The 19,134-nt window shown below is 59.1% G+C and overlaps 4 protein-coding genes and 3 non-coding genes across 8 annotated transcripts; 4 read left to right on the forward strand and 3 right to left on the reverse strand.

The window, feature by feature from the left end:
• Window positions 1-104: 104 nt before the first annotated feature.
• RNF151 (ring finger protein 151) lies at window positions 105-4,694 on the reverse strand. Its single transcript, XM_072754068.1, has 4 exons — window positions 4,368-4,694; window positions 3,869-4,110; window positions 1,513-1,609; window positions 105-949 (listed from the first exon to the last, which is right to left on the reverse strand). The coding sequence occupies exons 1-4, from the start codon at window positions 4,692-4,694 to the stop codon at window positions 464-466; spliced, it is 1,152 nt and encodes a 383-aa protein (XP_072610169.1). The 3' UTR covers window positions 105-463.
• On the reverse strand, window positions 4,189-4,315 carry LOC112909159 (small nucleolar RNA ACA64). Its single transcript, XR_003233061.1, has one exon. It is a non-coding gene; the product is annotated as a small nucleolar RNA ACA64 (small nucleolar RNA).
• RPS2 (ribosomal protein S2) lies at window positions 4,528-6,665 on the forward strand. Of its 2 annotated transcripts, none has more exons than XM_072754069.1 (7): window positions 4,528-4,950; window positions 5,027-5,116; window positions 5,377-5,484; window positions 5,739-5,912; window positions 5,996-6,155; window positions 6,298-6,461; window positions 6,550-6,665. In XM_072754069.1, the coding sequence occupies exons 1-7, from the start codon at window positions 4,774-4,776 to the stop codon at window positions 6,628-6,630; spliced, it is 954 nt and encodes a 317-aa protein (XP_072610170.1). In that variant the 5' UTR covers window positions 4,528-4,773; the 3' UTR covers window positions 6,631-6,665. The 2 variants fall into 2 exon arrangements, with proteins under 2 accessions (XP_072610170.1, XP_025840693.2); XM_025984908.2 differs by having other exon boundaries at window positions 6,370-6,461.
• On the forward strand, window positions 5,540-5,673 carry LOC112909156 (small nucleolar RNA SNORA64/SNORA10 family). The gene has a single exon (XR_003233058.1). It is a non-coding gene; the product is annotated as a small nucleolar RNA SNORA64/SNORA10 family (small nucleolar RNA).
• LOC112909157 (small nucleolar RNA SNORA64/SNORA10 family) lies at window positions 6,182-6,310 on the forward strand. The gene has a single exon (XR_003233059.2). It is a non-coding gene; the product is annotated as a small nucleolar RNA SNORA64/SNORA10 family (small nucleolar RNA).
• NDUFB10 (NADH:ubiquinone oxidoreductase subunit B10) lies at window positions 6,657-9,170 on the reverse strand. Its single transcript, XM_025984909.2, has 4 exons — window positions 8,879-9,170; window positions 7,717-7,855; window positions 7,324-7,463; window positions 6,657-6,936 (listed from the first exon to the last, which is right to left on the reverse strand). The coding sequence occupies exons 1-4, from the start codon at window positions 9,024-9,026 to the stop codon at window positions 6,833-6,835; spliced, it is 531 nt and encodes a 176-aa protein (XP_025840694.1). The 5' UTR covers window positions 9,027-9,170; the 3' UTR covers window positions 6,657-6,832.
• Window positions 9,171-11,135: 1,965 nt separating this feature from the next.
• Window positions 11,136-19,013, forward strand: RPL3L (ribosomal protein L3 like). Its single transcript, XM_025984686.2, has 10 exons — window positions 11,136-11,287; window positions 11,726-11,918; window positions 13,597-13,765; window positions 15,572-15,707; window positions 16,972-17,158; window positions 17,258-17,418; window positions 17,626-17,727; window positions 18,125-18,220; window positions 18,389-18,508; window positions 18,706-19,013. The coding sequence occupies exons 1-10, from the start codon at window positions 11,159-11,161 to the stop codon at window positions 18,760-18,762; spliced, it is 1,350 nt and encodes a 449-aa protein (XP_025840471.2). The 5' UTR covers window positions 11,136-11,158; the 3' UTR covers window positions 18,763-19,013.
• Window positions 19,014-19,134: the final 121 nt, after the last annotated feature.

Consider the following 19,134-nt stretch of genomic DNA (forward strand, 5'->3'; position numbering starts at 1 on the left):
CTGTTCTAGGTGTCTGGGAGGTACGAGGGAGGAGAGCAGGTGCTCGGGGCGGGACGGCGGGCCAGGAGCGATAGGAGGCGCAGTGGTTAGTGCTGGGAGACGCGGACAGATGGGGCGGCGGCGAGGACGGGCACCTGAGTGAGGGAGGCGGGGCCCCTGTGGCCGCAGGGAGCAGGAGGTCGGGATACTGGGAAGCCCCAGGGAGGCCCCTGGGAGGTTTGCTGAGCTCAGGGCTCGGCCGTGAGACTGGCTGGGAGGTTGGTAGACAGAGCGGTAGGAGCGTCGCGGAAATCCTCTGCGGGGAAGAGGCATCTGAGGCCAACGGAGAGCAAGGAGAGCCTTCCAGGCCAGAGAGGCCAGTGCCCCGCGTGGGGAAGGCGGTGCTGCCTGGAAGGGGGCCGCCGGCAAGCACACGGTGGTAGGGCGGCCCAGGCCTGGGCTCTGCGTTTATTCACCCTTCTATTTACAAGGTCCCTTGGCCCTGGGCCCCCCACATCTCGGCCCCCATGCTGCCTTCTGGGGTGGCCTCGGCCTCCCCTTGCGGGGCGCCCACGAGCGTCGCGTCCTCCTCCTCCAGGAAGCCTCCGAGCTGGGCCAGCTGTCTGCGGACGAGATTGGCCGTGCGGTGCACTTCGCGCATGCGCCGCAGCAGGCCCAGCACCAGGGTTCGGCTGCGCTCCTGCCGCCGGCTCCAGGCCTCGCGCAGCTCGCGGTAGCAGTTGTGGCGCGCACGCTCCAGGGGCCCCAGGGTGGCCCCGCAGCCCAGCGGGCAGCGCTCCTGGGCCCCCTGTGGGCAGTGCTGCCGGTGCTCGGCCAGGGCTCCACGCGGCACCCGTGCCGTGCAGCCCTCGTGGGGGCAGGCCATCAGCTCGAACGGGCATGAGTCCTGGTGCCCCCTTCGATGGGCCAGGGGGCACGTCACCGAGCAGCCAGCTTCCGCGTTCTTGCACTGGGGGTAGGGGAGAGCACCACGTGAGCCCAACCAGGCCGGACATAGCAGCCTACCTTACACAGAATCCCCCGTGGTGTTCCTGATCTGAGAGCCTGCCAAGGCCTAGGCATCAGTGATGTGGAGGGTAGAGTTGGACAATTGTTTGGAGGTGGGGAGACTCTAGACCCCTGAGAGCAGGGGCACAGGGCTGGCCTGCTCTCGCAATTCTAGTGACATGCTTTTTTTTTGTTGTTTTTTGTTTTCCTAATCTTCATCTATTAGTGGGCTGTAGTGATGGCCAGCACAGCAAATATTTCATTCTCTAAAAATCTTGTATAATCCCCATTTTATAACTGCGGCCCCAGGGGCTCAGGTTAAATAATTTGCCCAAAGTCACACAGCAAAGAAGTGGTAGAGAGGGGACTCAAACTCAGGCAGGACTGATGACCTCAGGGCTGCAGTCTGTTGCTGGAGCAGAAACCCTCAATTCTGAGGATAGGATGCTCCTTACTCTCTCTCCTGGCCTTGTCCCTCCCTTGGCAGGAGTGAGAAGGGTGCTGGGAGTAAGGGCTTCAAGCTACCTTGACTTCCAGGCGGCCAATGGTCCTCCGGAGTTTATTTACATGGACCATCTTTTTCCGTTTGACTTCTTTCCTGCAGCATGGACAGGTCTTCTGTCTAGGAGGCAGGAGCAGGGGGAGTGTTGGGAGCTGGTAGGGACCAAGTAGCAGCAAGACGCCTTCCCAGGTGGTCCCTTCTCTCAGGCCCAAATAGGCCTGAGGACTTCATGGGGAACTCAGCTCTGAAGCTGGGGCCACGGGCTGTAAATACCACTCAGTGCGGGGACACACAGATTTTAGGGTCCTAGATTTGGCAGCTCTTAAGGCCATTATGACCTAATGCTTGGCGGACCTTCCTCTCTGTTCTGGGCCGCAAGAATGGCCACAGCCCTGCCCGTCCTCCCAGCCACTTGAGTGCCCACTAGCACCTGGCTAGCCACCGGAGGATGCATTTCTTGCAGAAGATGTGGCTGCATGGCAACCTCACTGGTCTCTTGAGAACTCCGTGGCACACGGAACATAGGAAGTTGCAGTCAGGAGGGCTGGCGAAGAGGTTGAGATCATATCCGCCACTCTGCAAAGGCCAGGCCAAAATCAGGGCCTGGCGGACCAGTATCCACCCGCATACCCAGAGGGAAACCCAGGATGGGGAGGTTGGCCATATGAGAGCCCCAAGTGGAATGCTGGGTCAGGACCCACTATGAAGGGACAGCTGTGAGGGTCAGGGCCCTCCATGACTACCAATCCCCAGCAGGGGAAGCCAATTTTGGCCTAATTCCAGGTCAGAGCCCTTGGAAAGGTGGGTTTCCTTTGTCTGTTTGGGACCTTGTAATCCACCGTTCACCCTTTCTCAGAGTGCAGAATGGGGTCAGTTCAGGGCAGGTTTTAAACAAGGAACACATTTAAAGGCCAGAGGCTCACCATGATCTATGTCTGGATGGCAGCTCCACTGACCCCCAGGGCTCAGGAGCCTCTATTTCACAGCAGGAGCAGCCCGACATCACAGTGGCATTGTCCAACTCAGGCCAATCATGGCCCTGGCCCAGGGCTTACTGGGATCCTATAACATCTGGCACTTGCTCATAGTTGAGGGATAGGTAGTCTGGACCTGGGCAGGTCCCTGAAACCTGTCTCAGCAGTGGGGACACCTGATCCCCAGGCAGCACGAGGCCGAAAAACCAAACTTCTGGTGGTTGTTTCCCCAAAGCTGAGGCCCTGGCAGAATGTGGGAATCCTTCCTTCTCCCTCCTCAAATAATGCTGCCCAAGCATTATCTCTAAGGGCCCTGGGACTTTTGACATAGACCCACCATCAGGTCTCTCAGGATCTAAAACTGAGAACTGGCTCTAGAGTACGGATCAGGAGGGGAGGACCAGATTCCCACGCAACCTGTGGTACCACGATAGTAGTGGTGGTGTGTGGGAAAGCCTTCCAGAACAGGTAGGCCCTGCCCATCTGGAGACATCAGCTGCAACCTGAGAAGCCAGCACGGTTCCACACCTGAGGCACATAACCAGAACCAGAGGTTCAGTAGCAAGAGCAGGGCGCTCATCAAATCCTGAAGACCCCACCTCCCTCCTAAGAGCAACGGGGGGGGGGGGGGGGAGGATGAAAACCTTTGAGCCAGCAATCTTACGCTCTCACGCTTGTATTAATTTTGAAAATACAAGTTATTTCACTGGCAAAAACAGGTTTATTTGGGAATAACACAATTGCAATTCAGGGCATGCAAACTATGGCAAAACCGTAAGCAAGCCCAGCAAACAAAGGAAAGAAATTTTATTTCACGGAGAAAGTCGGGAGGGATTTTTCTGAGCGAGAGTTCAGGGTGAGGGCGGCTTTTCACGGGCGGAGTTGCCCAAGGAAGTCGCACATCCTTCCCCGTCGGGGTCGGTAACTGACGTTGAGCGGCGGGGCTCCTCCTGGAGGCCGCCCTGCTGTCGCGCGCTGGGGGCGACAACCGTCCAGGGATGAGGGTAAGGGAATGAGGAAAAGAGACATAAACAGAGTGGCAGCAGGAGGGACATATGGCTGGATTCAGCCACAATGCCAACTTTATTTGTATTATTCACTCTTATAAAGCAGGGTTGTTTAACAAGCAGGATATTTTAAGCTTAGTTGTCCAGACATGCCCTTTCACAGTAGACAGCAACAGTATGCGCCCTTGAATAGATAGGAATAGTATGCGTCCTTGAGCCACAAGCCTTCAACAACAAGGGTGAGACAGGTGGGCCGCGGTTGGAAGAGTCAACAGAGAGCCATTGCTCGATCCATTAACCCCTTCCTGGCACGCGACTCCCAACACTCTGCTTCACCTTCGCACCTGCGGGTGGCTTGATGCCCCGCCCAAGTCCCCTCAAGCGCAAAGATACCTGACCTGCTACTGTGGAAGCTGTGCGGTGTGGGACCTGGGCCGGCCGACCCGCGGGAGCCCGGCTGGCGGAGCTGGGGGGGGGGGGGGGCGGCAGGAGGCCGTGACCTCAGGGTCTGTCCTCCGCGGCACAGCACCGACGGACGCGCTCCAGGCGGGCGGGGGACTCCCGCGCCGACTCGGGTCGACTGCTCCACGGGGCGTGCGGGGTAGAGCCCCCTCCCGCCGCGCTCCGGGGCGTCTGCGTCCTGCGGAGAGAACACGGGGTCAGGAGTCAGAGGTTAGAGATCAAGGGCCAGAGCACCTGCGGCCCGGGGCGGCGGGGCGCTTGTCGGGGCCTGGGTTTCACCTCTCCACACGGACCAGTGGGCGGTGAGCTGAGGCCCCCGGTGGCTCTGGGCGCCGAATCTCACCCGCGGCCACGGGCAGGGCCGCAGGTGATTTTCAACCAACGCCGACCCGCCCGCCGACTGCCGCAGGGGGACGCGGCGAGGCGCGGGCCTACCTGCAGCGCGGGCAGCCGGGCTGCGGCGGCACCGGGCAGCAGGAGCGCAGAGCCGATGTGCGCAGGCGCACGCGGGGTCGGCCGGGAGGCCTGGGAGCGCCCCTCCACCGCTCTTATAGGCTCGTGCTCGGGGCGGGGCACCCGAGATCTCGCGGTACTTGGCGTAGGATAAATACTCCCTCCGCGCGACCTCGTTCTTCTTCTCCGAGAAAACACGTGAGTCTCCGCTCCGGCGGCGGCGGCGGCGGCGGCGGCGGCGCGCGGGCCGGGGCGGCGGGAACTCGCGGCGGTCGGGTGGGGGGGCTCGCACCCGCGCCGCGGCGCCATCGGGCGGGGGTCGTGGTTCCCGGCGCCCGCGGGTGGGAGGGCCTCGCTGACTGGCGGGTTCTCGCGTCCCTTTCAGCAAATGGCGGATGACGCCGGTGCTGCGGGAGGGCCCGGAGGCCCCGGGGGCCCCGGAATGGGAGGCCGCGGCGGCTTCCGCGGAGGCTTCGGCAGCGGCATCCGGGGCCGCGGGCGTGGCCGGGGCCGGGGCCGGGGCCGGGGCCGCGGAGCTCGCGGAGGCAAGGCGGAGGACAAGGAGGTAGGTTCAGGATCGGTGGGGGTGGGGGCTGGGCGGCGCCAGTCAGGGGCCCTACTCACCCGCGCCTCTTCTCCAGTGGATCCCCGTCACCAAGCTGGGCCGCCTGGTCAAGGATATGAAGATCAAGTCCCTGGAGGAGATCTATCTGTTTTCTCTGCCCATCAAGGTAGGGGCGTGGGCAGCTGCCGTCCCCGCGAGGCTCCTTCGGCCTGGGGCGGGATGTGTTCACGGGGGCCAAGGCTCCACGGGTCGGGGGAGAGGGAGTGTCCTGGTGCCCTACCTCTGACTGTGGGTGCCTGGCTTGGAGAGGAAAGCCTGGGCAACTGGGAAACCAGTTCTACGAGTCCAGGTGGGGGTTCTTAACCCTGTTTACAGGGGTTTTGAGCTTTTTGTTAAGTGGTTTTGACATTATTTCTTACTCCATAGGAATCTGAGATCATTGACTTCTTCTTGGGGGCGTCCCTCAAGGATGAGGTCTTGAAAATCATGCCCGTGCAAAAGCAGACCCGTGCTGGCCAGCGGACCAGGTTCAAGGTATCCTAGTCCCCTTCTGGTTTCCCAGCCTATTTCTGCCAAGAGGTTTGGGAGAACTCTCTCAGCTCTGCATGGTCATGCTTGCTGTCACACGCGTGGCTTTCGTAAAGGGGAGAGAGAGAAAGGATCTCTTCCGGACCTCAGGGTGGCCTTACTGTGGCCACTCTTTCCTGGAGGGGTGCCACAGGTCCTGGTTGGTGGCTGCGGAGGCCGTGCCGGCCAGTGGACCACCAGCCATCTCAGGCTTTTCACAGGCGTTTGTTGCCATCGGAGATTACAATGGACACGTGGGTCTGGGCGTCAAGTGCTCCAAGGAGGTAGCCACTGCCATCCGTGGGGCCATCATCCTGGCCAAGCTTTCCATCGTCCCCGTGCGACGAGGCTACTGGGGGAACAAGATCGGCAAGCCCCACACTGTCCCATGCAAGGTAGGCTTGGGGTAGTGAGTGATGGGCTCTGCAGTGGCACAGGCTCCCCATAGCTCATTTCCTGACATCTCCACACTTTGCAGGTGACTGGTCGCTGTGGTTCTGTGCTGGTGCGTCTCATCCCTGCCCCCAGAGGCACTGGCATTGTCTCAGCCCCTGTGCCCAAGAAGCTACTGATGATGGCTGGTATTGATGACTGCTACACTTCGGCCAGGGGCTGCACTGCCACCCTGGGGAACTTTGGTAGGTGGTCCTCGTGGACACTGTGGTCTCTCTCAGCTCTGCTTAATCACACTTAGTGTGTGCTTGGCGTATTTTCAGAGAGAGAGAGGAAGGCCCTCCTAATGCACGGCAGACTGGCCCCAACTGGCCTCTCTGTTCCTAGGAGCGCAACAGCTTTTGTCTGCATCTGGGGTGTTCCACAAATCCGCCAACCCTCTTCTGTTTGCTCTTCCAGCCAAGGCTACTTTTGATGCGATCTCCAAGACCTACAGCTATCTCACCCCTGATCTCTGGAAAGAGACTGTGTTCACCAAGTCTCCCTATCAGGTACCGCCTGCCGAGACACCTCATTATAACCTAGACAGGGGCATGGGGTGCTGGGGTGTGGCTACAACTAACACCTTGTCTTTTTTAGGAATTCACTGACCATCTTGTAAAGACCCACACCAGAGTCTCCGTGCAGAGGACCCAGGCTCCAGCTGTGGCTACCACATAGTTTTATACAAGAAAAATAAAAGTGAATTAAAGCTTGTTAATAGTGCCTTTATTTCTCTTCAGTAGTTGAATTTAAAGGGAGATAAGCCAATAAAGTCATCAGTGGGTCAAGGTTGGAGATCAAAGGTGTTACCAGAAACTGATTTCTTATTTTTTTTTTTTTATTTTGAGGATAATCTTGTAAAGAGGCTCAAGGAGCTGCCTTAGGCAGCAGCAGCCTCTTTAGCAGCTTTTCTCTCTGCCAGCATCCGCTGCTTCTGTTTAGCCAGGCACTTCCTAGCAGAATAATGGGCTCCCAGGTCGTGATCTAGGAAAGAGACCAGAGTTAAGGAAGTCAGGCCAGTTTTCCAGGATGCAGACCAGGGTCTTCTCTAAGCGGGGAGGAAACGCAGCTAGGTAAGTGCTGAGCAGAAAAGGGACCTGGGATGTAGTGATTCTCTGAATACCCCTCCCCCAACCAACTGGCACTCTATGGGCAGTGATGTTTCTAAAAACTGGAGGGCAGCCCAGGTGGTGCAGCCATCAGCCCAGGGCATGATCCTGGAGACCTGGGATCCAGTCCCATGTCAGGCTCCCTGCATGGAGCCTGCTTCTCACTCTGCCCATGTCTCCTGAATAAAATCTTTAAAAAAAACAAAAAATTGGAGAGAATGTGGAGGGTTCAAGGAAGAGGCCAGGGTGGGGGAGTGCTTACAGCGGTCATGGTAGGCCTTGGCCACCTGGGTGAACTGCTCCAGCTCCTTGGCACAGTTCTGCCTGTAGCTCTCACCTTCCCGCTGCTGACAGGCCTTCAGCCTCTCCTGGATAATGTTCACAATTTCTTGATCCACTTTACTGAAAAGAACCGGAAAAGTGGTCTGTGAGGAATCCTTTCCCTGTACCCAGAGATGATAGAATGAAAATGAGACCTTACGGTTCTGTTGTCTGGCCGCTGCACCCTCAAAACCTGGGCCAACCCCAGGAGGCATTCTTGCCAGCTGACCACCATCCCATGGTACCCCAGGGAATGAGAGCCCAACAGGAGATGCTGACTGTGCCAGGCTCACCATTCCCCTACTAAGGAGGAACACCCGCAGGCAGGACCTACTAGTCTCTTCTCCATTGCATTTCTGCTTCAAACATGCACAAGACATCCTTTTCCTGGCACTCCGTGATGTCTGGCACACGGCGGAACTCCCGGTGGTAGTAGTAATACCTGTTCTTTGCATGCTGCCGATCTATAAACTCTGTAAAGAAAAAACCCCAGACTCAATGGCCCCGTTGGTTTACACAGGCCACAGTCAGAACTGTTTTTAGCTTTGTTCTTTCTCACAAGCCACGGACGGGGCAGATTTCCCATACATTCCTAGCTTTCACAAAGACTACCAATTAGACTCTGGACAGGTGTGGCTGGTGGTCCTGGTTTACAGATGGTGAGGTCTACTGTTGACGGAGGGCCTCCCGGGAGCCAGGCACCCTGGGTATTCTCTGGGTAGATCCCAGTACAGAGTACTGAGGCCCAGAGAACTCAGGATTCTGAACCCATGCTCGGCGAGCCCACACCCTTCTACAAGTCCTACCTCCTGGCCAACCTCCGCCACCACACAGGCTTCCCTGTGTAGGCAGAGGCCCCGTGCCAGTTTTGCCACCAGTGACCTTCTGGCCTCAACATCCCTGCCCATAAGTTGACTGGTAGGAACCAGTGAAATCATCCCTCCAGACACATAAAACACTGTAAGAAACAGAGTGGGTCCCCTGCTGTGCCTTTCCCAGACGCGGGGGTCTGATCTGCGGACTATCTAAAGAAAGAGCCACCAGGGCATGCTATGCACTCCAGATGTTGTTGCTGAATGAATTGGTTAATGAAATGCATGATGCACTGCCTGGCACTAGTGACTGAGTGTCCATGCACTCCTGCTGCTGCCTCCACTGGGCTAGCTGCACAACACATCAGGCAACAAAGAGCTGTTTTAAACATCTGCCTAGTTTGGACCGGAGATGGGGGATCTGGACAGGTCAAACGCGAACACGCGGAAGTACAAGTCAGGGCACATCTAGGTTGAGGGGACCTCGGCCATCACCCGACCACCGCGGTCACTGTGCAGGTGTGCAGGGAGGATGAGGTTTAGCAAGCTGCAGGCCAGGGGTGCAGGGGGGGCTCCCCGGGCGGTGCCGGCCGGAAACAGTGAGGGTCTCGGGGCGGGAGGGGGAGCGGGGGGGTGCAGTTGCAGGGCCCGGGGAGCGGCGGGGGCCCCGGATGGGGTCCGTACCTCTCACTAGGGTCACCGGCCGGTCCACGAGGAAGTCGAAGGCCTTCGTCAAATAGGTTACGGGGTTGGGCACCGAGGTCTGCGGCGAGGGCGCCGGCGTGCGGCGCGGGGGCTCGGGGTACACATCCTTGTCCCAGCTGTCCGGCATGGCGGCGGCGGTGCGTGGCGGGGACAGTCCACTCTCGGGGGCGCAACCCCGGCCTCCGCCTGGGTCCCACGGCCTAGTTCGCCCGCCGCAGAGGACGCCCTAGGGAGGTTGCGCCTGCGCAGGAGGGGGCGGGGGGCGGTGCTCGCGAGGCACCATGGAACTTGTAGTTCGCCCGCCGCAGAGGAGGCGCTAGGGCGGTTGCGCTGAGAAGGGCGACCGCCGCTCGCGGGGCAGCATGGGACTTGTAGTTCCTTCGGCCAGCCCAATGGTGGGCCCGGTCAGCCCTCCGCACGTCGCCTGCCCGCTGTGTCTCCATCACGTGTCCTGTGTGCTGGGCGTTCCGGATACTCTGGTGGAGACAGCAGAGACCCCTGCTTGCATTAGTATTATTTTTTTTCCTGCTTACATTCTAAGACCAGATAGGCACAGGAATAAGTGAACTGTTCACAGGTTCGTGGGTGTACGGGCACGTGTACAGGCTCCTGCAAATGCAGCAGGGAGCAAGATAAACACAGCTGGGCTCTTATGGAGAACTCTGGCCACTAGAACAAACTACCAAACACCCTGCTCTTTCAGGAAGCCTTACTGAATTGCCTCTTCCCTTCAGCCCTCTCTGGGTTCCACTTTGTCTTCTAGGGCCTCTTCTGGACTGGCTAATGCCAGGGAGCTTGAGGGTCCTCTCTTGGGCTTGCCACCAGAGGCTTCTCCCACCCACAGGGGGAGGTGGCTTCTACCCGGGGTGCCCAGTGCTGCGGCCTAGTTCTGATGGTTCTGCCCTGCCCCTGAGCGCTATTGTGCTGACCCTGGCCCTGCTGGCCACCCTGGGTGATCTCCATGACCGCCAGGGCCCCTGGGCAGTACCAGGGAGGGCGCTGGTCACTTCATGCCTAGAGGCTGGGGCCAGGGGCGCGGAGCCGTCAACTCTGTGGATACACAGAATCTGTGATCACAGAAATAGCAAATGGTAAAATACACGCTGACAAAAAGAATTTTAAAAAAAGATTATTTCTTTATTTGAGAGAGAGGGAGAGTGAGTGCAGTAGCAGGGGGAGGAGCAGAGGGAGAGGGAGGAGCAGGCTCCCCACTGAGCAGGGACCCCCCCCTCCGCCCTATGTGGGGCTTGACACGGGACTCGGATCCCAGGACCCTGAGATCATGACCTGAGCTGAAGACAGACCCTTCACTGACAGAGCCACCCAGGCAGTCCTTAACTGGACAAGGGGGGACCCAATAGATCCAGGCGGGAGCTGCCCCTGCTGCCGCCACCACCCCATGGCTCAGCAGAATAGGAGAGAGCAGAAAACTCAGGGGAAGGCACCGGGGTGGCAGCTGTCGGCTGCTACCAGGCAGCAGCGGGACTTGCAGGTCATGTAGCAGAAGCAGCAGGAGGCAAATGGGGGGAGGAACCCATGCAGCTCGTGGCTCTGTGCCCGGCCCTCTGCTTCCTGGCCTGTGGGCCTGGCGTCAGTCCCACCAGGGCGGGCTGTCCTACAGCGCTCGCAGGCCTCCACTGGGGCAGGCCCTTTGCCCTGAGTCTGTGGGTGTCCCTTCTGTGCTTCCTCGCCTCGGGTAGCCTCTCCGGGGCCTCATGCTTGCCCCTTCCTAGGATTTTATTCCCGCGGGACCCGGCTTTGTGACGAACGAAGAGAACTGTGACATTTTAGCAGCGAATCTTAGCACTCCTGGATGGCACGGTCCACAGGCACTCAGACGTGTCAGGCTGTGAAACTAATTCTTCAGGATTCGAACTTTATAACCACAGAATATTTGATCATAGCTCTTACCACCTGCACCACCGCACCCCCCGCAGTTGTCCAGCCCAGCTCTCAGCCCCAGGACCAGAGTTCCCTGTGCCTCACGGCCAGCACGCTGGACCAGCGGCCTGAAGGAAGCCCCCCCGCGCCTGGGGCTCCCCGACTCCTTTGCGGCCCAGGGGCTCCTGTCCTGGGAGGGTAACGTGGGGCCGTGAGGCTGAACACAAAGAGGGTGTGGCCCAGCTCCAGGGCCCTCGAGGAAGGGAGTGACAGGCCTGGTCCAGGTGTCCCCACCCCAGGCTGCCCATCCGATGCCCCGTTCGCCCCGCCCCAGGCCGGGTGCGCTCCTGGCACTGGAGCCCGTGCCTGCCACGGGACATGACCAACCTCCCCTGCCAGGGGCTAAATCTGGGAGCTGGCTGCTATGCGTCCTGGCCCTGCCACTCGACCTCCAGTGCCTGTCGGGAGGCCCCTTCCCTCCCTGACCTGCGGGGACCAGCTACCATGGTCAGTGGGCTGGGGGGCTGGAGCCAGCTTCCTGGGAGGGCCACATGGGCTTCTGGAGTCCTTCCCGGCAGGCATGGGCCTTGGGCCTGGTGGGGAGTCGCTGGCGGAAGGGGACAGCGGGGGGCCAGAGCTCGGCTTGCCAGGCCTAGAGTGGGCAAGGAGACGGATAGATGGCTGTGGCCCCCTGTCCCTTTAGCCCTCAGCCACAGTGGGCCGAGCCCACTGAAGCAGGGAGCCCAAGGGGGAGGACAGCTCGTGCTGGCTCTGTCCCTGAGACACAGCTCCTGAGCCCACTGTTCCTCCTTCCCTGTGGACAGAGGGAGGTGCTCAAGGCCACGGGTCCCAGTCTGGGGTCTCTGACTCCCCTCTGGGGGCTGGGTCCATTCAGCGCCCCCCGCCAGGGACGCCCCGGCCCTGACTGCCCCCTCCTGCCCCCAGTCCCACCGGAAGTTCTCTGCCCCTCGGCACGGACACCTGGGCTTCCTGCCCCACAAGAGGAGCCGCCGGCACCGGGGCAAGGTGAAGACGTGGCCTCGGGACGACCCTAGCCAGCCCGTGCACCTCACGGCTTTCCTGGGCTACAAGGCCGGCATGACGCACACGCTGCGAGAGGTGCACAGGCCGGGGCTCAGTGAGTGGCTGCAGTGGGCCCACGGGGATGGGGCGTGGCCTGCCCGCCTGGCACTGCCCCCAAGGACTTGGGGTGCTGGGAGCCAGAACCGGGGGCCAGGAGGGGAAGCCCCGGGCGAGGCCCCGCTCTGGGCTCCGCGGTCAGGGCGCTGTCCCCAAGCCCTGGGCACCGACCACACCGCGGGGGCCACGCTGTCATTGAGGAAATCAGCCGGTCCCCAAACTTGCCCGGCACCCCGCTAGCGAGGGAGGAGCTGCTGTTCAAAGACGGGTGCCCCAAACATGCGGTTTGTTTTGTGATCGGGGTCGCGTGTGGCTGTAAGGAAAAATCCAGAGATCCCCACGCTTTACCCCATTTCCCCCTGGAAATACCTTATAAAAGTGTGGGAATAGGTCACAACCGGGTATCGATGTGGATACAACCTACGGATGCTGTTCCGGTTTGCCTGGTCAGGGCGTGTGTGTGTGCGCCCGCACACGCATTTCCTTCTCCCAGGTTCTGTCCTGTGTAAGTGTGTGCCTGGAACATTCCATCCCCACAGGGGTCCTTCCTATTGCCCTTTCATAGCTTCAGCCACGACCCTCCAACTGCTTGGCACCTGCTCATCTGTTCTTCATCTCTCCTCATGTATTTTTTATTTTTATTGATTTATTTTTCAAAGATTTTAAAATTTATTTTTTTATTTTTTAAAGATTTATTTATTTATTCAGAGAGAGAGAGAGAGATAAGCAGAGACATAGGCAGAGGGAGAAGCAGGCTCCATGCAGGCAGCCCAACATGGGATTCGATTCCGGGTCTCCAGGATCACGCCCTGGGCTGCAGGCAGCGCTAAACCGCTGTGCCACCGGGACTGCCCAAGATTTTAAAATTTATTTGAGAGAGAGAGAGAGAGAGAGAGAGAGAGAATGCAGGGAGGGGGCGGGGGGGGAGGTGGAGAGAATGTCAAGCAGGCTCCCCGCTGAGCATGGAGCCCGATGTCAGGGGGCTCCATCTCACCACACTGAGATCATGACCTGAGCTGAAATCAAGAGTCGGACACTTTGGGGCACCTGGTGGCTCAGTGGTTGAGCATCGGGCTCCCTGTGTGGAGCCTGCTTCTCCCTCTGCCTGTGTCTCTGCCTCTCTCTCTCATTAATAATAATAATAATAATAATAATAATAATAATAATAAAGAGTTGAACTCTTAACTGAGTGCACCACCCAGGTGCCCTTCTCCTAATATATGATTTAAACATAAACTTTTACTTTGTATTAGTCTCAGTAATAACTTTTATAAAATCATTGGTTTGGGACAAATTATAGGTATTTTTCTAGAACTTGACCACATACATTCATAACCATTAAAATTAAAGATGATCCTGTGTGCTCCCCTTAAGGAGTCCCGACCCTGCCCTTTGGGAATGCTGCCCTGGCTGTTGGCTGTTGTAGCTCATTTCCAGATGACCTGGCAGGGAAACTGAGGCAGGGAGCAGGCAGGCCCTGCCTGAAATCTCAGAGCCAGAGCGTGCCTTGACCAGCACCTGCTCCACGCCCAGGGCAGAGCAGAGGGAGAAGGCGGGGGCTGGAGGTCAGTGGGGCCCCTGGGCAGGAGGGGCTGTACCTGACTCTTCCACCTATCTACTGCCTCCGTGGGCCCCGCAGGCCCTCCTCCATGCTCCTGTCTCTGGGTCTCATCTAGAAATTTCCAAGCGGGAGGAAGTGGAGGCAGTGACGATCGTGGAGACGCCGCCTCTGGTGGTGATCGGCGTTGTGGGCTACGTGGCCACCCCTCGAGGCCTGAGGAGCTTCAAGACCATCTTCGCAGAACACCTGAGTGACGAGTGCCGTCGCCGCTTCTACAAGGACTGGTGAGGGCCGCCGGTGCGTGGAGCTGGCCCCTCCCTCCCTCCCCAGCCCTGTCCTGGAGCGGCGGGGGTGGGCGGGCAGGAGAACGGTCAGCCGGACAGAAGCGTGGCTATGGGGGGTTGCCTTTGCTTCAATAAAAGGCGAGTGCTAGGAGACTGGAGTAGAAACTGGGGTAGTGGAAGAGAGGGAGCAAGTGTTCTAACCCTCAGGGTTATGTTAAAGCACTAATGTGATGGAACGTCAGTGTCGGCTCAGAGCTTCCTAGCAGCCAGGGTGAAAAGGGAAGCAGCAAGCTCTTCTCCTCAGAAAGAAAGGCATAATTGGGCTTTAGATTTTCCCTGGCACTAAGTCCTGAAAGGGAAGGCCCACCTGCCCAAGGAACCTCACAGACACTCCCATCCTCACTGAGTCAGAGGAACACCCCATCCTGGCCCTCTGTGGGAGCTAACGAGCACCAGCCCATGAGCCAGAGCAGGCTGTATGACCACAGGCAAGCTGGCTGGCCTCGTAGAGCCTCCTGGATTGTGCCCCCGCCGTCACAGACACCGTCACAGACGTCACAGACACTGTCAGACGGAGACACCGCAGGATGGAGAGATCTCTGTGTCACGCGGCCACTGGGAGGCTCACACGAGCCGTGAGTCCAGTGCTCCAAGCACAGAAAGAGCTCACCAAATGACAGCTGGCCTTGGATTTGCTTCTTTCTTTCTTTCTTTCTTTCTTTCTTTCTTTCTTCTTCTTTCTTTCTTTCTTTCTTTCTTTCTTCTTCTTCTTCTTCTTCTTCTTCTTCTTCTTCTTCTTCTTCTTCTTCTTTCTTTCTTTCTCTCTTTCTCTTTCTCTTTCTCTTTTCTTTTCTTTTCTTTTCTTTTCTTTTCTTTTTTTTAAAAGATTTTATTTACTGGGCAACCCCGGTGGCTTAGCTAAACTGCTAAGGTTTAGCGCCGCCTTCAGCCCAGGGCGTGATCCTGGAGACCCGGGATTGAGTCCCATGTCAGGTTCCCCGCACGGAGCCTGCTTCTCCCTTTGCCTGTGTCTCTGCCTCTCTCTCTCTTTCTCTCTCTCTGTGTCGCTAATAAATAAATAAAATCTTAAAAAAATAGATTTTACTTACTTATTAATGAGAGACACACAGATAGAGGCAGAGACACAGGCAGAGGGAGAAGCAGGCTCCCCACGAGGAGCTTGGTGTGGGACTTGATCCCGGGACCCGGGATCATGACCTGGGCCGGTCAGGCACTAAAACGCGGAGCCACCCAGGGATCCCATGAGCCACCCAGGGATCCTGGTTTTGCTCTTTCAATTTGCTCCTCATCCAGGGGCTTTGACTTTTGTGAACTTTGGTTTCTTTGTCTGTAGAATGGGGACCATACGTCTACCTTCCAGACTTTGGGTGAGGGTGACCAACAGCGTGGCGTGGCGCCTGGTTGCTACGGGCTGTTGGCCTTACAGGTGGGGTCTGGAGCTCTAGCAACATAGGCAGGTGGCTGTGGGGCTGGCCAGCACACCCCTTCCTCAAGCTGTGGCACATCCGACAGTCATTTGCAGGCCTCAGAGGCACGAGGGCGTCCACTCTATGGAGGAGGAGCCTGAGACCCGGAGAGGAAGGGACCGTCTGTGCTTACTGGGGGCGGCTGGAAGAGGGACCCCCAGGGAGGGCTCAGCCGTGGCCTCCCCGGGAAGGGAAAGAGGGAGGAGGGGACAACCACTGTCCTAGGAGCCCTGCTTGGTGAGCCGTGTGCGTGTACGTCCGGGACGGGCCTGGGGTGCTGCCCTGGCCGGCCCCTCTGAGTGTCTCCTGTGTGACTCAGGCATAAGAGCAAGAAGAAAGCCTTCACCAAGGCCTGCAAGAGGTGGCGCGACGCCAATGGCAAGAAGCAGCTGCAGAAAGACTTTGCCGCCATGAAGAAGTACTGCAAGGTCATTCGTGTCATTGTCCACACTCAGGTCAGCCCTACCACCTTGTCCACACTCGGTCTGTCGGGCTGGTCCCTGGGCCCACCCTCTCTCTCCTCCACCCCAGCTTCCAGGAGCCCCAGCAAATGTCAACCTAAAAATATCACGAGCGTGGGGCATGGGCCCAAAGGGTGGGGTGGCTGGCCGCACCGGCACAGTGCCCGGGATGGCATGCTAGGTGTCCGTGCCCTGAAGGCTGTGGGGCCCTCGCCACGCCTGGTGCTCACACAAGGCCCTCGCGTGCCCTGAAAGATCTAGACCTCCTGCCAAATGTCCAGCAGAGAGGGCCAGCCACCTCCCTTCGGGTCCTGGCACTAGTGTGTATGTGAGGCAACATTCATACACAGGATCTGGCTTGATGGGGGCTGTCAGGGTGACTCATGGCTTCTGGCTTATTCTGGAACCCTCCTTGGCGCCTCAGGGACAGCCTACCTAGGTCTGGAGCAGCACCCTGCTCCTCCCCTGCCTGTCACTCTCACACTCGCCGTATCTGGTTACCTGTGTCATGGGTTTCGTCCATTTCCCTTGATGGCCTGGAGCTCCATGGGGCAGGGGCCCCGGCTGCCTGCTCAGTGCTGTGCCTCCAGCACCCACCCAGAGCCTTGTATGCAGTAGGTGCTCCATAAGTACTTCTTGAGCACTGTGCTGTGACCTCACACAGCAGTAGCCAGAGATCTCCAGAAACATGAACCATGCTGGGTCACACTTGGTACTTAGAATAAAGCCCAAGTTTCTCCCCAAAAGACCTGCCCAGGCAGGCCCCTGCTTACTTCTGACTTCATTCTGACCCGTGTTCCTCCTCACACAGCATCCTTTCCATCCCATCAACTCCCTGCCACAGGGCCTTTGCACATGCGGTTCCCTCTGGTCTTAAAATTTTTAGATCTTCACTCCGTGACTCCTTCTTGTTATTGGGGTCACCTCTAAGGGTCCTCCTCGACTGCCCTATAGGCAATAACTGTCCTCTCTACCCCCAATATTCCATTAGAATACTCAGTCCTGTCTAAGAATTTCCTTGATTTCTGTCCCCCAACTAGACAGTGGTTCCATGAGGGCTAGGTAGTGGTTCCTGTCTGCCTCGTATGCTGTGCCCTCAGAGCCTAGCACAGAATATACTGTACAGACCGGAGCACTGGTCACCCGTTGAATCAATGCACGCAGGAAAGCCTGCTGGGGGTCACCAGTCAGTCATGCCATGTCTGCAAGTAGGGGTTGTGGCCCTCTGGGAACCGACTGGCTGTGCCACGTCCTGCAGATGAAGCTGCTGCCCTTCCGGCAGAAGAAGGCCCACATCATGGAGATCCAGCTGAACGGAGGCACGGTACCTGAGAAGGTGGCCTGGGCCCAGGCTCGGCTAGAGAAGCAGGTGCCGGTGCACAGTGTGTTCAGCCAGAACGAGGTCATCGATGTCATTGCCGTCACCAAGGGCCGGGGTGTCAAAGGTAGGGCTGGGTGGGGATGGGGGCTTCAGGAAGGCTGCCTGGATGGGGTGGAGGCCACACTGGCCTCTAGCCACTAGCCCTCTCCCCGGCCCCCTGCAGGGGTCACGAGCCGCTGGCATACCAAGAAGCTGCCCCGGAAGACCCACAAGGGGCTGCGTAAGGTGGCCTGCATTGGCGCCTGGCACCCTGCCCGTGTGGGCTGCTCCATTGCTCGGGCTGGGCAGAAGGGTTACCACCACCGCACTGAGCTCAACAAGAAGGTGCGTCCACGGTCCTGCTGGCACAGGGACACTCATGGCCTGATGTCAGGGGGGTGGGGTGCATGACCCGGACGCTGCCAGGCCCCCCTAGAGGCTCTGACATGCCCCTGCCCAGGCCTGGGTCTGAGCACACATGCTGGCGGGTGTAGACAGAGCACCTGCTGCAGAGGCCATGGCTGCCTGCAACGTGCCCCGTCCTCCTGGCAGATCTACCGCATTGGCCGGGGGCTGCACATGGAGGAGGGGAAGGTGGTCAAGAACAACGCGGCCACCAGCTACGACATGACCGACAAGTCCATTACACCTCTGGTAAGCGGGGGTGGTGTGCACGTGTGCGGCAGGCATGTGGGGTGCTGCCCCACCCCAGGAGCTCAGGCACCAGGGAGCGGCCACTTGGGTGAACACTGCGTGCTGTTCCCACATCCTCCGAGCCTCCTGTGTGCACACCACTTACATTCCGGGTGCTGTCATGGGGTGTGGAGTACCTTGGACTCAGGCCACCGGGTTCCAACCCCAGCTGGTCTGCAGCAGCCACAGGGCCCGGAACAAGGGACCTGACTTCCCGCAGCCTCAGTTTCTCCCTCACTGAAGTGTAGATTGTTAAATGTGGCTCAGATGCCGCCCTAGTTAGTGATCCCGGGTGTGGCCCTGGGCCAGGGGCTGGCACCAATCACCAGGGCCTGGATCCTGACCCACCTCCCTGCAGGGCGGCTTCCCTCACTACGGCGAAGTCAACAACGACTTCGTTATGCTGAAGGGTTGCATCGCGGGCACCAAAAAGCGGGTCATCACCCTGAGGAAGGTCAGCGCCTCTGTGGGGGGCTGGGGGGCAGCCTGCCCTGTCCTGTGCCTTGCTCCGAGGACGGTGGGGGTGGGAGGGGTCCCGGCAGGAGCTGCGGGAGGGGCTGGGGTGGCGGGAGGCGGCGGTTGAGGACCTGCATCTTGCTCCCTCCTCCCACGGACCCCCCAGTCCCTCCTGGTGCACCACAGCCGCCGGGCCCTGGAGAATATCGAGCTCAAGTTCATCGACACCACCTCCAAGTTTGGCCACGGCCGCTTCCAGACAGCCCAAGAGAAGAGGGCCTTCATGGTGAGCCCCGCCCCGGGTTCCCTGGGAGGCGTTCTCCCAGCCGGGAGGCTGCAGCAGGGGCGGAGGCGCCCCAGGACCGGGCGCGCAGGAGTCCAGCCCCCGGTGCTGACTGGGGGCAGGGGACGGCAGAGGAGCTGCAGCCGGCCAGGGCCGTATCCCCGGCTAGCGCTCGTCTGTGCCCCCAACCCCCCATCCAGGGTCCGCAGAAGAAGCATCTGGAGAAGGAAAAGCCGGAGACCTCGAGAGACCTGTAGGCGGCCTGCGATGGAGGGAGCCGGAAGCAGCGCGGCGCCTGTCGCGTCTAATAAAGTGCAGAGGCCGGCAGCCCAGGGAGTCCAGCGGTTTAGCACCGCCTGCAGCCCGGGGCGTGATCCTGGAGACCTGGGATCGAGGCCCACGTCGGGCTCCCTGCATGGAGCCCGCTTCTCCCTTTGCCTGTGTCTCTGCCTCTGTGTGTGTGTGTGTCTCTCATGAATAAATAAATAATATCTTAAAAAAAAAAAAAGTGCAGAGGCGACTCTTCTCGCCGGGTCTGGGAGCTGGGAGCGCGGGGCGGCGGGGGTCGGCGTTTCGGCGTCCGGGACGTGATTGGTCCGCGGGAGGGGCGGGGCCTCGGCGGTGCCGGG

This window comes from Vulpes vulpes, chromosome 3 (assembly GCF_048418805.1).
Source record: "Vulpes vulpes isolate BD-2025 chromosome 3, VulVul3, whole genome shotgun sequence".
NCBI classification, from domain to species: Eukaryota; Metazoa; Chordata; class Mammalia; order Carnivora; family Canidae; genus Vulpes; species Vulpes vulpes.

Bases quoted from the DNA above. Each gene is read 5' to 3' on its own strand.
- RNF151 (XM_072754068.1), bottom strand. From the start codon at position 4,694: ATGGCGCCGCGGCGCGGGTGCGAGCCCCCCCACCCGACCGCCGCGAGT. The intron at 1,610-3,868 runs GTCAGGTATCTT...CCTGCCTCCTAG, and splicing joins CACAGCTTCCACAGTAGCAG to ACAGAAGACCTGTCCATGCT. The intron at 950-1,512 runs GTAGCTTGAAGC...CCCTACCCCCAG, and splicing joins TTGGCCGCCTGGAAGTCAAG to TGCAAGAACGCGGAAGCTGG.
- RPL3L (XM_025984686.2), top strand. From the start codon at position 11,159: ATGACCAACCTCCCCTGCCAGGGGCTAAATCTGGGAGCTGGCTGCTAT. The intron at 13,766-15,571 runs GTGAGGGCCGCC...TGTGTGACTCAG, and splicing joins CGCCGCTTCTACAAGGACTG to GCATAAGAGCAAGAAGAAAG. The intron at 17,728-18,124 runs GTAAGCGGGGGT...ACCTCCCTGCAG, and splicing joins ACAAGTCCATTACACCTCTG to GGCGGCTTCCCTCACTACGG.
- RPS2 (XM_072754069.1), top strand. From the start codon at position 4,774: ATGGCGGATGACGCCGGTGCTGCGGGAGGGCCCGGAGGCCCCGGGGGC. The intron at 5,117-5,376 runs GTAGGGGCGTGG...CTTACTCCATAG, and splicing joins TGTTTTCTCTGCCCATCAAG to GAATCTGAGATCATTGACTT. The intron at 5,485-5,738 runs GTATCCTAGTCC...GGCTTTTCACAG, and splicing joins GCCAGCGGACCAGGTTCAAG to GCGTTTGTTGCCATCGGAGA.
- NDUFB10 (XM_025984909.2), bottom strand. From the start codon at position 9,026: ATGCCGGACAGCTGGGACAAGGATGTGTACCCCGAGCCCCCGCGCCGC. The intron at 7,856-8,878 runs GTACGGACCCCA...TTTTCTTTACAG, and splicing joins GCCGGTGACCCTAGTGAGAG to AGTTTATAGATCGGCAGCAT. The intron at 7,464-7,716 runs GTAGGTCCTGCC...GGTTCTTTTCAG, and splicing joins ATGCAATGGAGAAGAGACTA to TAAAGTGGATCAAGAAATTG.